The 15,363-nt window shown below is 47.8% G+C and overlaps 1 protein-coding gene across 2 annotated transcripts in view; it reads left to right on the top strand.

Moving 5' to 3' along the window:
• The window catches only part of LOC122373686 (graves disease carrier protein-like), a 34,472-nt gene extending 19,109 nt beyond the window's left edge, over window positions 1-15,363 (top strand). Inside the window, exons 5-8 of one of the 2 annotated variants that reach the window (XM_043351990.1) lie at window positions 1,758-1,914; window positions 9,734-9,875; window positions 11,082-11,084; window positions 14,328-15,363. In XM_043351990.1, the coding sequence (XP_043207925.1) occupies window positions 1,758-1,914; window positions 9,734-9,875; window positions 11,082-11,084; window positions 14,328-14,511 (486 nt within the window). In that variant the 3' untranslated portion in view covers window positions 14,512-15,363. The remainder of the gene's footprint in view (window positions 1-1,757; window positions 1,915-9,733; window positions 9,876-11,081; window positions 11,085-14,327) is intronic. The other variant, XM_043351991.1, reaches the window with a different exon arrangement.

Genomic DNA, 15,363 nt, shown 5'->3' with positions numbered 1-15,363 from the left:
TCGTAAGCTCACAAAGCATAGCGGGCGTGTTAGTTCAAAACATTGCCGCTAGGGGCGCTGAGGTCGCTAATGCTGAGAGATAGGCCAAAGTGTCGGCGGTCGGCGCCGCATGGGTGTTAATATTTGGGGGAAATAAAAAATGTCACACGGTTTCTACGTGTCTGGGGCACGATAAAATCAGTGGAGCACCATGTTTTGCGAAAAAAGTGCCCAAAATGACACACCCTAGTAGTGAGTACCCAGTACTGCACAAGTACACCGGCATACTGCACGTGGCCAGCTCTATAGTGAAGGAGGTGAGTACCCAGTACTGCACAAGTACACCGGCATACTGCACGTGGCCAGCTCTATAGTGAAGGAGGTGAGTACCTGCAGCACTGCACAAGTACGCCGGCATTCTGCACGTGGCCAGCTCTATAGTGAAGGAGGTGAGTACCCAGTACTTACCGAGGACATGCCGTGTAACTGTCTACTGTCCGGTAGGTGGCATTCATTAAAGGGACTATCCCACCTTTAACATGGGGTTTGAGTTGAGATAGCCAAGTTTGCGGCGAGGTTCAGAAACCACTTTCTATCTAGGTTGCAACCCCCGCGGCCTCTTGGTGTTGAAGAAATTCGTTCCCTTCATTTGAAAATGGGCCTTGTACAAGGCCCTATCTTCAACATGGAGCGACCGTTAGTGTGACGTCACCTCGTTTAGTCATTCTGATTTAAATGGGTTTGTTCGTTGAAAAATCGCTTAAAACTTGGTCTGAACTTTGTTGTGGTGCCTACAGAGTAAAAAGAATCAGCTTTATGACAGTAATGTGGCCTGGGGACGGAGGTAATTTTGGGCTGTGACGTCACATATTTGAAAGTTTGTGTTTGAAATATGGGAAGCCTAAGATGTTTAATGAAAAATAAATGCCAGAACCGTGTTCCTGGTCATCCAATCTATAAAGTCGGGCACAATTTAACTGGTTTTAACAACATTTTAGAAGGTGGGATAGTCCCTTTAACTCGTTCATTCATTTACTTATTCGCTCACTCGCCCATTTTTCATGTATGTATTGATTCATTCATACGGGTTAGCTTACTGATCAGGTGCAATCAAAAGCGACTTAATTCATCTAATGAATACTTGTTCCTGTCGCGGATGTCTTCAGTGATCGATCGAATACATGTTTGTTGAACTGAGTGTTGTCTGTCTGTCTGTATGTCTGTCTGTCTGTCTGTCTGTCTGACTGTGTTTGTCTGTCTGTCTGTGTGACTGTCTGTCTGTCTGTCTGTCTCTCTGCCTCTGTCTGTTTCCAGGAGGGCGGCCCGCGCGCCCTCTACCGCCGGTTTGCCGCCACCATGTGTGTCTGTCTCTCTGTCTGACTATGGGGCTGACTGTATGTCTGTCTCCCCGCCACCAGGAGGGCGGCCCGCGCGCCCTCTACCGCCGGTTCGCCGCCACCATGTGTCTGTCTGTCTGTCTGTCTGTCTGTCTGTCTGTCTGTCTCTCTGTCTGTCTGTCTGTCTGTGTGACTGACTGTATGTCTGACTGTATGTCTGTCTCCCCGTCACCAGGAGGGCGGCCCGCGCGCCCTCTACCGCGGGTTCGCCGCCACCATGTGTCTGTCTCTCTGACTGTCTGTCTGTCTGTCTGTCTGTCTGTCTGTCTGTCTGTCTGTGTGACTGACTGTATGTCTGTCTGTCTGTCTGTCTGTGTGACTGACTGTCTGTCTGTGTGACTGACTGTATGTCTGACTGTATGTCTGTCTCCCCGCCACCAGGAGGGCGGCCCGCGCGCGCTGTACCGCGGGTTCGCCGCCACCATGTGCGGTATGGTCCCCTACGCCGGCCTCAGTTTCTACATCTTCGAGCGGATGAAGTACCTGTGTATGCGCTACCTGCCCACGTACACGTGTAACCCGTGTAAGGAGAACACCGGTGAGTCATGGTACACGTGTAACCCGTGTATGCGCTACCTGCCCACGTACACGTGTAACCCGTGTAAGGAGAACACCGGTGAGTCATGGTACACGTGTGACCCGTGTAAGGAGAACACCGGTGAGTCATGGTACACGTGTAACCCGTGTAATAAGAACACCGGTGAGTGGTGCACGGCACGGGGGAGACACGTGGCATAGGGCAGGGCACGGGCGAGGGAGGGAGGGGGAGACACTAGCCGGACTGCCGAACCCGGACGTCCAGGCTTTCACGGACGGCTCGGCCACAGCCGGCACAGAACGAGGCGGAGCAGGGGCAGTCTATAGGAGCGGCAGGGAAGTGAAGAGGATCCGAGCGCCAGCGGGGCGCTTCACGTCGAGCTACACAGCGGAGCTTATCGCTCTACGAGAGACACACAAATACATCGAGTCCATCCTCACCGATCAAGACCCTGCACTCAATATCCAGCTGTGCACCGACTCCCTATCATCCCTCATGCGTCTGAGGGAGGGCCCGGCCAACCAGACTGAACGGGTCGCTGACCAAGTCTGGCTATCCCTCCGGCGACTAGGACGACGCCACCGCGTGGACCTTCAGTGGGTTCCCGGTCACGCGGGAGTCGCCGGCAACGAGATCGCCGATGCCGTGGCCAGGGAGGCCGCTGAGCTGCCGCAGGACGGGACACCCATCACCTTCGCGGCGGCCAAGAGCCTGCTGAAGCGCCACGTAAGCAGAGTGGGTGGAGACTCCGACCGGCGCCCGCGACCCGCCCGCACCTAAGCCACGACTACCACGATGTCGTCGGCCCGGGCAGGGTCAGGCTGGCAGACAGGCTCGGCCTGTCTAGGAGAGAGGGCACCGCTCTGGCGCGCCTCCGGACCGGCCACTCTCCTGCCCTGCAAGCGTACCGTCACTTCATCGGGGTGGAGGAGGACGATGGGTGCCCGACCTGCGACGGCGGAGTCAGGGAGGACGCGGAACACTTCCTGACGTCGTGCTCCGCGACGGCCCGCGTCCGTCACGACGTTTTCGGGAGAGAGGACCCGACGCTGCGGGAGGTCTTCGCTGACCCATGCCGGGTTATCGAGTTCCTGCGGCGCCTGGGCCGACTATAGAGCGCCCACGGCGCTGGACACTATGGCGGGGTGCTGGGTTCTCCGGCCCTACCCGGCGTCTGAGTCCGCCGGAACCCGTCCGGGGGCCTGCTGCCCTCCCTGCGCGGACGTCGCAAGTGTCGCCCCCGAGGGGGGCTGGGGCCCTCCCGGGCCCCCCATGTGGGCCCACCGGGCCCGACGGCCGGAACGACAACAACAACAACGGACGCCATTTAATTGCGTCCCAGAAAAGCTATTTCTGGCACCTAAAAGCTGACTCGCCCCAAAATTGGTCCTCAGCACCTATTTGGTGGATACCAGCACCAATCATGGAAAATGACCTTAATTAGCTGTTTCTGGCACCTATTCATCGGTACGCCCTACTCTTTTTTCTGAATCTGGCACCTAAATGCTGAGCGTAGCACCAATCTAGTAGAAAAATGAACTACTGGCTGGTAGAATCATGTTGTTCTGGTATAATGACCCCTGGAGTCTAGCCTAAAGGTTGCCAGTGCAGCTACACTCTAACCCCGCGTTTGATGTCTCTCGGACGGTGAAGATTCTACGCCGTCCGGCCAATCACGTTTCATAACCGCAGCCGAGCCCCCGCTGACCTTGGACGGGATTGGCCGGACGGCAAAGAATCTTTGCCGTCCGGGAGACATCGAACGCCGCCTAAGACAGCCCCGTAGTGATCTCAGCATTGTATATGACGTTTAAGTAAGCAAATAATATTGATTTGTTTGAAAAACAATGTCATTTAAATATTTAAAAGTATTTATTTGTAATGCTTAAAGGGAAACATTTTTGTGAGTAATTGTCTCGATTTTGACCATTAAAACGGGTATTGTATTTTTGACGTCATCAAATAGCTCCAAAAAAGAAATGTACTGTTTTCATTCCGTTCAAGGCCGCTGAAGAAACGCGGGATCTTGCGTGGGACATTGTCCGTTGTTTGCCGCGCAGAGTTGTGCCGTGGTTGTGCCTTTTTCATCCGTTTCTTACTTATGTCATATGTGTGCATGAAGCTTTGATTTTGTTTTTGGTTATTGTGTGGCCGGTCAGTCAAACGCCCCTGTAGAAACCGGATGCTGCGTTTGATCGAGATGGAGTCAGACGATGATTGCAGGCCAGAAAGCTAATAATATTGAAAAGAGGGCCGGTTGCGTGGCATGTCTGTTCAGAGTTGACATTTTGCTTTACTCCAGTTTATGACCTGAGAGCCTGGCTGGAAGTGACGGATCCAAACTTTTCACGTTAAAATGGCTGAGGGTGCAATAATCTCTAGTCTCTACATAGCGGGCTGGTATAGGAGCGTCTTGCTATGCTGCACCATAGCTGGCTAGTGATTCTCTTTTGGCTAGAAATGGCATTAATCATTATCTCCACTGGCGAAAATGGCACTTGACATCACCGAATGCAACGTCCATGTTGTTAGGATACATAAAATCAGGAAGATTACGCGAATTAGGTAGGCAAACGTGGAATAAAATAGGTGCTGGATGTTTTGGTTTTGGTGCTGAATCAGCAAACAGCAAATACGGAGTTCAACTAGACGATCTGGCAACTTTAGGCTGTGTGGAAGCAATTAGGTGCCAGATTCAGATATTGGGGTCGAATAAGCATTTTGTGGCTGATCAGCAATTAGGTGCCAGAAACAGCTTTTTAGGGACCAGAAACAAATATTCCCCAACAACAACAAGGGAGGCAGGGTGCCGCTTCACTCGTGCAGCGTGTAGAATACGAGCCCGATATCATAACGCACGTGCCTATATTGTGACTGACGGAGTGAACAGAGGACGGGTGTCTTATTGAGGCGCTCTGAGGGGATAATTTGGATGGATTCTTTGTTTTGAACTTATTCTTTGGAGCGCTCTTGCGAGGAACATTATGAATATTAGAGAGAGAAAATATATGAAAAAATGACCTCTCCTCGACATTTAAAATTATTTGAATGGCCAAATATTTTTGTATTGATATTTCGACCAACAGGTCTTCTTCAGAATAAGACAATGTACACAATTGTACGAGAACGAGAATACAATAATTGATGCAGCAGACTTATTCCCGCGGTTTTCAAATTCAAAAATTAGCGCGGTTTATCTCGCGCTCATAAAACAGTGGTACAACCTTTTTAACAACTTCAAAATATCACAGAATATGCATGAAAACACATCGCTTGACACATCGAGTTCAAAGGTCAACACTCCAAAGTCAAAGGTCAAAGCACTAGGTTCAAATGCCAGACAAGAAGGTCGAGTTCAAGGTTAGAGTTCAACGTATTCATGACCATCAAGGTCAAACCATAGCCAGATAATGTAAATTATTACGGAGCGAGCGAAGCGAGCGTAGTCTTTCCTTAGATTAACGGAAATTTCTGAGTATGAGCGGCCGGCCGGCCGGCCGGCCGGCCGGCCGTGGTCACGCTTTTGCGAGGCTTATATCTCAGCAACCACTTGACCGATTTACACGCGGTAATTTTTGTAGGGTAGCTTCATTCCTTCTACCAAGTATTGGACTATTCCCGATGCATGTGGGTGACCCCTTATGCACGTGCCACGTGCAAAACGAAGAGGTGTCAGTTTTGTAATTGTTGCAATATCTCGGTAACTACTTGGCCGATTGCGCTGAAAGTTGGCATGTAGGTAGGCACCCACTAGGCACTGCATATACATGTGCCAGAGTTGGGGTGCTGCTGCACGTGCGCACGTGCAGGGGTCGTTTCCAGATCTCGAGAACGGCTGAACCGATGGCGCTCAAATTTGGTACACGGTTAGGGACCAGTTAGTAGGGTGCCGTGCACAAGCCAGTTGGGACCCATTTTGCACGTGCGCACGTGCAGGGCGCCGCTCCCAGATCTCGAGAACGGCTGGGCCGATTGTGCTCAAATTTGGCACGTCGCTAGAAACCGGTCAGTAGGGTGCCGTGCACAAGTCAGTTGGAGGTACCCCCTCGAAATTTCGCACGTGCAAGACTCACACCCTCGCTCGCTCCGTTAGTCGCCCCAAAAGGCGCTATACTGGTACAATATACACATATATACAGATCTTCATACACACTGATTGTTCACAAGTCCAGTAAAGCGCATTACAAATTTAGCAATACAAAATTGGCCATAGGGAGCATTTGACATTTCCACGATCACACTTCATACATTTCCAAATCTCTACTCACCCACATTTATATCTACATGATAGGCCATGAGGACACATTTGAGTTGAGCCTTGGGTCAAGCTGCCTGATGAGTAGTGATTCCGCTATTTTGCGGTCAGGATGGTCTCTTGCCCGGTACAAAACTTCAACATCTATGTGTGTGAGGTTGCCTGTAGTCTGTGGGTGACAGGTACGAAAATGGTCTCCTAAGGGTGTATCCTGTTTTTGGCTCGTCATATCACGTAAATGTTCATTGAACCGCAGCCTCAAGGGCCTTTTCGTTTCCCCAATGTACTCCATTTGACCTACATCCGAAGCACAAAGTTTGCAGTTTAGCCTATAAACTACGTTTTTTTGTGTGCATAGTCCGCGAAAATCTGTCTTACATAGATTACAGCTGTTGCCGCCCGGGCATTGAGGTTTGGAAAAGGCCGACCGCACTAACTGTTTCTTTAACTTTTTATCATTACGCCATGCTACTTTCACGTCCAGCCCCGATTTCTTGACCACTTTTTTCACCTTGCATAGCAAATCCTCATCGATGTACGGTAAGGTAAGGAAGCCATCCTCCCCCAACGTCTGTTTCGGTGCCCTACCCTTTGACCTCGCTTGTCTGACCTGCCTTAGAAGTTTTTTCAACAGCTGTGCCGAATAACCATTACCCAGTAGCAATGCCCTAATCTTGCTCACTCCAGATTCTGCCTTACTTGTGCTGGAAGCATTGTTGTAGGCTCTATGGAACATGTTCCTAATCATGCTATGCTTAGTAGCTGAGGGGTGTGCTGAGGTAGCATGTAACACTATGCCCGAGTTCGTTGGTTTGATATACAGTTCCGTCTCCAATTTGGCCCTACCTGCCTGGGATGTCTCGATAGTAACCAAAGTGTCCAAAAAGGGCACCCCTTTGTTATCTTTAGTGAAGTCCAAGGTGAAAGCTAGATTTGGATGTATGCTGTTCAGATAGTCTACAAAGCCTAACAGCGCCTCCTCCCCATGTATCCAAATGCCTGCATAGTCGTCAATATATCTTACCAGAAACTCAGGTTTCAGAGCTGCGTTTCCGAGAGCCTGCTGTTCAAACCTATCCAGAAAAATGATGGCTAAAGGTGGCGCACACGGGTTTCCCATGGCTATGCCTAGTTTCTGCCTATAGTAGCTATCCCCGAACGAAAACACATTATTGTTTAGGCACTGCTCCAAGAGGGCACAAATATCATCGTACGTTAAACCAAAAGTGTCAATATCCTTGCCATGAGCTAACAGTTTTTAGCTAACAGAAGCCATAGAAGCGGTTAGAGAAAAACTGTTAGCTCATGGCAAGGATATTGACACTTTTGGTTTAACGTACGATGATATTTGTGCCCTCTTGGAGCAGTGCCTAAACAATAATGTGTTTTCGTTCGGGGATAGCTACTATAGGCAGAAACTAGGCATAGCCATGGGAAACCCGTGTGCGCCACCTTTAGCCATCATTTTTCTGGATAGGTTTGAACAGCAGGCTCTCGGAAACGCAGCTCTGAAACCTGAGTTTCTGGTAAGATATATTGACGACTATGCAGGCATTTGGATACATGGGGAGGAGGCGCTGTTAGGCTTTGTAGACTATCTGAACAGCATACATCCAAATCTAGCTTTCACCTTGGACTTCACTAAAGATAACAAAGGGGTGCCCTTTTTGGACACTTTGGTTACTATCGAGACATCCCAGGCAGGTAGGGCCAAATTGGAGACGGAACTGTATATCAAACCAACGAACTCGGGCATAGTGTTACATGCTACCTCAGCACACCCCTCAGCTACTAAGCATAGCATGATTAGGAACATGTTCCATAGAGCCTACAACAATGCTTCCAGCACAAGTAAGGCAGAATCTGGAGTGAGCAAGATTAGGGCATTGCTACTGGGTAATGGTTATTCGGCACAGCTGTTGAAAAAACTTCTAAGGCAGGTCAGACAAGCGAGGTCAAAGGGTAGGGCACCGAAACAGACGTTGGGGGAGGATGGCTTCCTTACCTTACCGTACATCGATGAGGATTTGCTATGCAAGGTGAAAAAAATGGTCAAGAAATCGGGGCTGGACGTGAAAGTAGCATGGCGTAATGATAAAAAGTTAAAGAAACAGTTAGTGCGGTCGGCCTTTTCCAAACCTCAATGCCCGGGCGGCAACAGCTGTAATCTATGTAAGACAGATTTTCGCGGACTATGCACAAAAAAAACGTAGTTTATAGGCTAAAATGCAAACTTTGTGCTTCGGATGTAGGTCAAATGGAGTACATTGGGGAAACGAAAAGGCCCTTGAGGCTGCGGTTCAATGAACATTTACGTGATATGACGAGCCAAAAACAGGATACACCCTTAGGAGACCATTTTCGTACCTGTCACCCACAGACTACAGGCAACCTCACACACATAGATGTTGAAGTTTTGTACCGGGCAAGAGACCATCCTGACCGCAAAATAGCGGAATCACTACTCATCAGGCAGCTTGACCCAAGGCTCAACTCAAATGTGTCCTCATGGCCTATCATGTAGATATAAATGTGGGTGAGTAGAGATTTGGAAATGTATGAAGTGTGATCGTGGAAATGTCAAATGCTTCCTATGGCCAATTTTGTATTGCTAAATTTGTAATGCGTTTTACTGGACTTGTGAACAATCAGTGTGTATGAAGATCTGTATATATGTGTATATTGTATAATTTACATTATCTGGCTATGGTTTGACCTTGATGGTCATGAATACGTTGAACTCTAACCTTGAACTCGACCTTCTTGTCTGGCATTTGAACCTAGTGCTTTGACCTTTGACTTTGGAGTGTTGACCTTTGAACTCGATGTGTCAAGCGATGTGTTTTCATGCATATTCTGTGATATTTTGAAGTTGTTAAAAAGGTTGTACCACTGTTTTATGAGCGCGAGATAAACCGCGCTAATTTTTGAATTTGAAAACCGCGGGAATAAGTCTGCTGCATCAATTATTGTATTCTCGTTCTCGTACAATTGTGTACATTGTCTTATTCTGAAGAAGACCTGTTGGTCGAAATATCAATACAAAAATATTTGGCCATTCAAATAATTTTAAATGTCGAGGAGAGGTCATTTTTTCATATATTTTCTCTCTCTAAGATTCTTTGTTTTGTCTATCTGTTGGGCTTACTGAGTGAGTCGGAAGGACATGCAGTGGGAAATATGATGTGCTGCAAAGGTGCTCAGTGTTCCAGGATCGAAAGGCATGCCTTTAGTAGATCCGGAAATCGGAGCTGTAAGCTGTTGCGTCCCTCAAGTTAAGACTCGCTTACAGAGCTCTCTGAGATTGTGTTACATCTTCGAATCTCGAATCTGACTGTCAGGTATTTCATATCCGTAACGTAACCAATGATTCTATAGTAAACTTTTTATCCAAAACTTATTCAAAACAAGTGTTTGGTATTTCAGAAGGAATATTTGATAACTATTAGCTCCCTGTGTCGCCACTAGAATCAATTCATTCATCAAATCACACCGTCCAGTTCACCTCTTACGTCGGCCCTGGTGTCAGCGCCGCTAACCCGTAGTTCCCCGCGCCGCCGCCAGGTGGCCTGGTGCTGGCCGTGCCTGCCAAGCTGCTGTGCGGCGGAATGGCGGGCGCCTGTGCGCAGAGCGTCAGCTACCCGTTTGACGTCACTCGGCGCAGGATGCAGCTGGCCTACATGTCGCCAGAGACGAGAAAATTCGGGTGAGTTGGGCCGGGGACACTCGGCGGGTTGGGAGTGGGGAGGGCGAGTCTCACTCTGGGACACTCACGGAGTCGGGAGTGGGGTGAGGCGGGAGTCTCACTCTCACCGAGTCGGGAGTGTGGTGAGGCGGGAGGGTGAGCTGTGCTCAGAGACTCACTAACTCTGTTAGTTGGAGTGCGGCGAGTTTGTAGGGGCTAGTGAGGCGTGGTTAGAGGAGGCATTGGGGATCGAGTTTTGGTGTGCTGTAAGTGGGCATTTCTCTGTAATGATGTGTGGATTAGTTCGGAGACAAAGGCTTTGGGGTTTGCTGACAGGGAGAGTCTATTATCATTGCAAAATGTGTTTGTTTTAGGTCCGATTAGAGTAAATATTCAACAGATTATAACCAGATGGCTGATGAACAGCTTTTTCATTGTGAGACAATCTGTAAAAAGGTCTTCACCAGACAAATCACGATGTGGTCTCGGAGCGGTGCGTTAAGCTCAGCTCATTTCAGCGGTCATCGTTTAGCGCAGCTCATTCCTGCGGTCATGCAGTCGTTTATCCAGTTGATGTTCACTGGCGCCTTGGCTCAGTTATAGAATACTTGTTTATGCTTAGCTGGTGCTCTATGATATAGCTCCGTTTTTCCTCACGTGCTGAATGTCGTAGTGAATGGTGTTGACGTTTTTCAGGAGCCCAGGGAGCGTCGAAGGTTCAGATAGGGATTTAACGTTCCCGCGTGGATTGTGTTGGTCCTGATGTTTAAATTTGCTGAGGAATCTTTCAAATAGGGATTTGAACACTAACATATCGATTGAACTGCGGGTAATCTGGCGCTCTTGATTGTTCGGGATTGCCTTGAAGAGCCTTACTCCGAGGATATCTGAACTTCTTCTAAATATTTCCCTTTTATGTGCACCGCCTTTTCTACGGTTTTATCATTGCATGCCACCTGGTCATTTTACTTTGAACGCTCCTATCACATCACTCACTTTCAGAATGCGTCTCACTGTCTCTTGTAAACTGTGTCCCCATATCTGTGCTGTATTTCTCTTCCACCGGCTCCTGATCTTCACATGACGGGGGCGCCCGCTCTCTCCCCGCCCCTTGTCACCGCTGAATCTCACGCCATGCCCTGTGTCTGTCAGTCCATGACGTCACTAATGCCGTTTTCTTCTTTCATTCTGGCGCCCCTCTCCGACCTATCACACTGCGGACTACAGCGAGTAAGTGTCATGTCGTGTCGTTAAAATAGCGGCTTGGTTTGCTGGTTAGAATTATGCTGTCTGGTCTCGCTAACAATGCCCATGACTAGGCTGTTTGGCATGCTATCTAGCGCGTCTGGAATGCCGCATGCTTTTGTTCTTGGGCTTACTTATGGGAGGTGTGGTGTGAACGTTTACTCTAACATGTTGTTTAGTACAAACTGATGGTTGGCGTCATATGGACCCTTCTAGTCGTAGTCCAGTCCCTCCCTCTATCTACCGTCCTTTGCTGTGTTTGCATGGGGCGTTTATAAACCAATGTTACAAGTAAACCATTTCGTTTGAATATTACCGGTGTTTTTATAGCATCGGCTATCATAAGTATTCAAACAAAAGTTTAGTAGTGCGTTTTTGTGTTCTGCCCAATTTTCAATTTAGTGTTCTTGTGTATTTATGTTTTATCACGGTGCGACTTTAACCCGCGCGGGGCTGGGGTCTCCAGCCGAACGCGCAGGGCTGGGGGGGGGGGGGGGGGGAATTTTACCCCCGTTATCTCCCGAACTAATGGTCCGATTTGGAAAATTCAAACGCCAATTGAAGGATCTCATCACGAACAGCTAAAAACGTGTACTTTATTTAAAGTTTAAGGTCAAGGTCAAGGTCAGGTCAAGGGTACAAATTCCAAGTTTCTACAGTATCGGCCTTGCACCGTAGTTGCCGAAGAATGGAGTCATGGACTGAGACTGATTGCCCAAAACGTGTGCTTAGGCTACCAAGACAATATTCGTTGCATACAATATCATTCAGAGGTCAAGGTCAAGGTCAGGTCAGGTCAGGTCAGGTCACCAAAAACAAAATATAGAAAAGGGCATGTGCGACACATGTTTTATGGGTCATTTTTTCATAGAATTCAATAGGCTCACTCAATAGGTGATATGGACCACATCTGGATGAATTTCAGGTCGAGGTCAGGTCAAGGTCAGGTCAAGTGAGGTCAAATTTCGAAGTTGGTTGTTAAGGCCTAAAAAGGTGTCTATCTGATGCAGTTTTTCACGGCGAATCGAAAGGTGCTATTTTGTTTCCGTACGAGGTCTAGAAATTCCAAAAAATTCATTTAAAAAAAAAATTGTTTGTCGTGACGTCATAAAATTTTGAATAACTCCCACATTTTTGAACAGATTCTTCTAAAAATTGGTATGTAGGTGCACATGGATCACTTCTCTGACAAATATTCCGTTTTTTATACACGCAAAATTTTGGATTTTATAATTATTTTCCCAAAAAGTCAGTTTTTTGAAAAAATGGGCCAAAATCAAAAATTTTCAAAAAACCGAGATAGCCATTTGATAGACAAAGTAGAATCACGTATAACCTTATTGTTACGTCTTGATTCCCTTAAAAATGAAGATGTTAGCGGCGTTTCAAATTTTGCCGTTTTTTTAGACGAAAATGGCGAACATGACGTCACTTAAACGTCATTTTCTCAAACAATTTCCGAACGATTTCGCTCAAATTTTCAGGGAACGTGTCACATTGATGTAAGAAAAGGTACTGAAAGTTTGGCGGCGCTGCGCGCCGCCGTTTTTGATATATTGCAAAAATTCGCTAGGGTGGTAAAATTTGCCCCCCTTCCCCCAGCCCCGCGCGGGTTAATACGTGCTCATCATAAACATTAAATTAAGAGAAATAACAAAAAGTAGCTGTTGACCATCGAGTATGCACGGAGTTGGGTTTTTGTATTCATATCGGATTGCAGTTGTGCTCATTTTTCATTTGACTTGGATCGTTGTAGATGTTCTGTCGTTGAAGGCATCTGTAACATAGAAGCCAGAGGAAATGCCAGTTTAAATGCACATTGCACGGCATGAGTTGCTGGAAATGCTAACTTAATTGCTCTTTAACCCTCGCCCGTAAACGGCGATCTGCCACCTTCGCCCATGCAGGGGGGGGGGGTTGGTGCGACCCCCCCCTTGGCGTTTGAAAACGGAGCGTCGTAGAGCTTAGCGGAAAAAAACAACGGATTGCTCTCGCCGAGATCTCGCGATTGGTGGTATATTTTTTGGTCCTAGGTCAACATTTGACCTACTTTTGACCGGTCAAAGGTCAAATTTTCGGAAAAATAGATTTTTTTCATTTTTCCGCGGCGATTGCGGCAAAACGGTGGGAGATATCGACTTGAAACCTTCACTATCGTGTTCCTTGATCAATTCTCTATCGTTTGGTATGTATTTCGTTTCCCTAGCTCTAAAAATGGCGCGTTGGGAGCGCCGGAAGTCGGCAAGGTCACAGTCGGCGGCAGAAATTCGAAAAATCAAAATTTAAATTTTTGAAATCTGATTGTATTTTTGGATTTGGAAGGTCCATTTGCTCCCTATAGAAGCTAATATTGCTGCATATTCCCATTGAGGTGACAAGAATTAGCAAAATAGTGGTTCGGGCGCTTTTCAAAAATAGTACCGGACGCTGTTCCTCTTGTGACGTCATAGCTCCGTGACCTGACCTGACCCGGTCAAGTTTCTTATACCATATGATAGCCAATACTTGCCCCAACATGCATGGGAAGTTTCATCACGATCCATCAACCGATGTCCGTACCACCGGCAGGAAACCTCGGGCGTTGGCACTCAGTTTGTGAAAATCCGGCCGGAGGCTGTTCCCTTTGTGACGTCATAACTCCGTGACCTGACATGACCCGGTCAAATTTTTTTTATCAAAAGATGCGCAAGGTTTGCCCCATAAGGTACCCAAAATTTGGCGGCGCTGCGCGCCGCCGTTTTTGCACTATTTCCGAAAAACCTCAGGGGGGGGGGTTGCACCAACCCCCCCCCTACATGGGCGAGGGTTAATTTGCAAATGCTTTAAGTAACTTGTATATAGTTCGCTGCTCTAATAGCTACATAGATTGCCTATTTCTAATCACTTTTGAAAGATCGATTTATCTCTCAATAAGATTTTTATATCCCCTTTGTATATTTGTTTCCAAATGAGGTGGAAGTTTTCTATTTACGTTTCATACAATGCATAGCTATGCTTTTTGATGCATCCGTCCGATGCCTATGGCCCTGCACATTCGGATGATATTGTGTGCCAGATTTGATAGCATTTTTTTATTTGTAATTCAAGTCTTCCCATCTTTCTCATTGTATCGTTTTGCTCACCATGGTGGTAAATCTCCCTCTCCACTTGTATTAAAATAAACTCCATAGTCATGTACGTGATAAAGTCTCCCCGGGCTGGATTTGAACCCGCCTCTCTCTGTTGCAGCATGGGCATGGTGCAGACGCTGCGTATCATCCACAAAGAGAACGGCGTGGTGCGCGGCCTCTACCGGGGCATGTCCATCAACTATCTACGAGCGATCCCCATGGTCGCCGTATCTTTCAGTACGTACGAACTGATGAAGCAGACCCTCCACCTCGACACGGGCATCAAGGTCAAGGTCGGCTAGTGTGACGTCAGTGGCGTCCGGACCAATGGCGAGGCTCGTTCAAGTGTCGTCATCGGAGGCAGAGGTCGCGGGGTAGGAGCGACTGTACGAGCTAGATCATGGGCCAGTGGAACAACAGGGGTCAAACGGGCTGGGTAAGAGTGAACCGAGGAGATGGATCATTGCACGGACCTCTCGGTTTTCTCGTCATTGACCTCTTGTCCAGGGGGCGTAGCTGCTATTCCCTGTCGGTTTACCGAGGTGCTGAACGCCCGGCAGTGTTGGGGTGGGGAGCGGATCGGTTGTTCGGGACGCTTCCATTTGCGTGAATACTCAAATATTATGGAACTGGGGACAGCACTGAGGGCAGGGGAAGAGTTTGAAATAATTTCGGGATAAATGACGCACCATTCTTGCAAAAATCAAAATGACAAAAAGAAACTAATCTTAAAATAATAATTTGCCAATTTCCTTTACTGTGTCACTATTGAAGGAGGCCGAAAACGTATACCGGGAATTTTGAATGTTTTTTTAAGGTACGTTACTCCAGCACGAGTCGTTATCGTACATTTATCCTTGCACCTTGTGTCCTGGGCATGAGCTAAGACTGTCCATCCGCCAGCGGGAGGATGGCCCTCACCTACCCCGCGTGCCAGTGTTATTTATTACCGGGAGCGAGTGGGCGAGACAGATCAAACGCGCACAGCGGACCTACGCCTGTGTCACTCGCACATTGTTACACAATTGCACTACACTGTTGTACTTGTTATATGGGTGCTGCGAATGTTTTTAGTGAGAGATTGTTGGCTCTTTATGGTACGCACTGGTGGGATGTGTCTGTTTTATTGTTTGACTCGCGTCAGACCATTTTGT

The sequence above is a fragment of the Amphibalanus amphitrite genome, unplaced genomic scaffold (assembly GCF_019059575.1).
Source record: "Amphibalanus amphitrite isolate SeventyFive unplaced genomic scaffold, NRLGWU_Aamphi_draft 001535F_arrow, whole genome shotgun sequence".
NCBI classification, from domain to species: Eukaryota; Metazoa; Arthropoda; class Thecostraca; order Balanomorpha; family Balanidae; genus Amphibalanus; species Amphibalanus amphitrite.
This window is presented reverse-complemented; position numbering and strand designations above follow the sequence as displayed.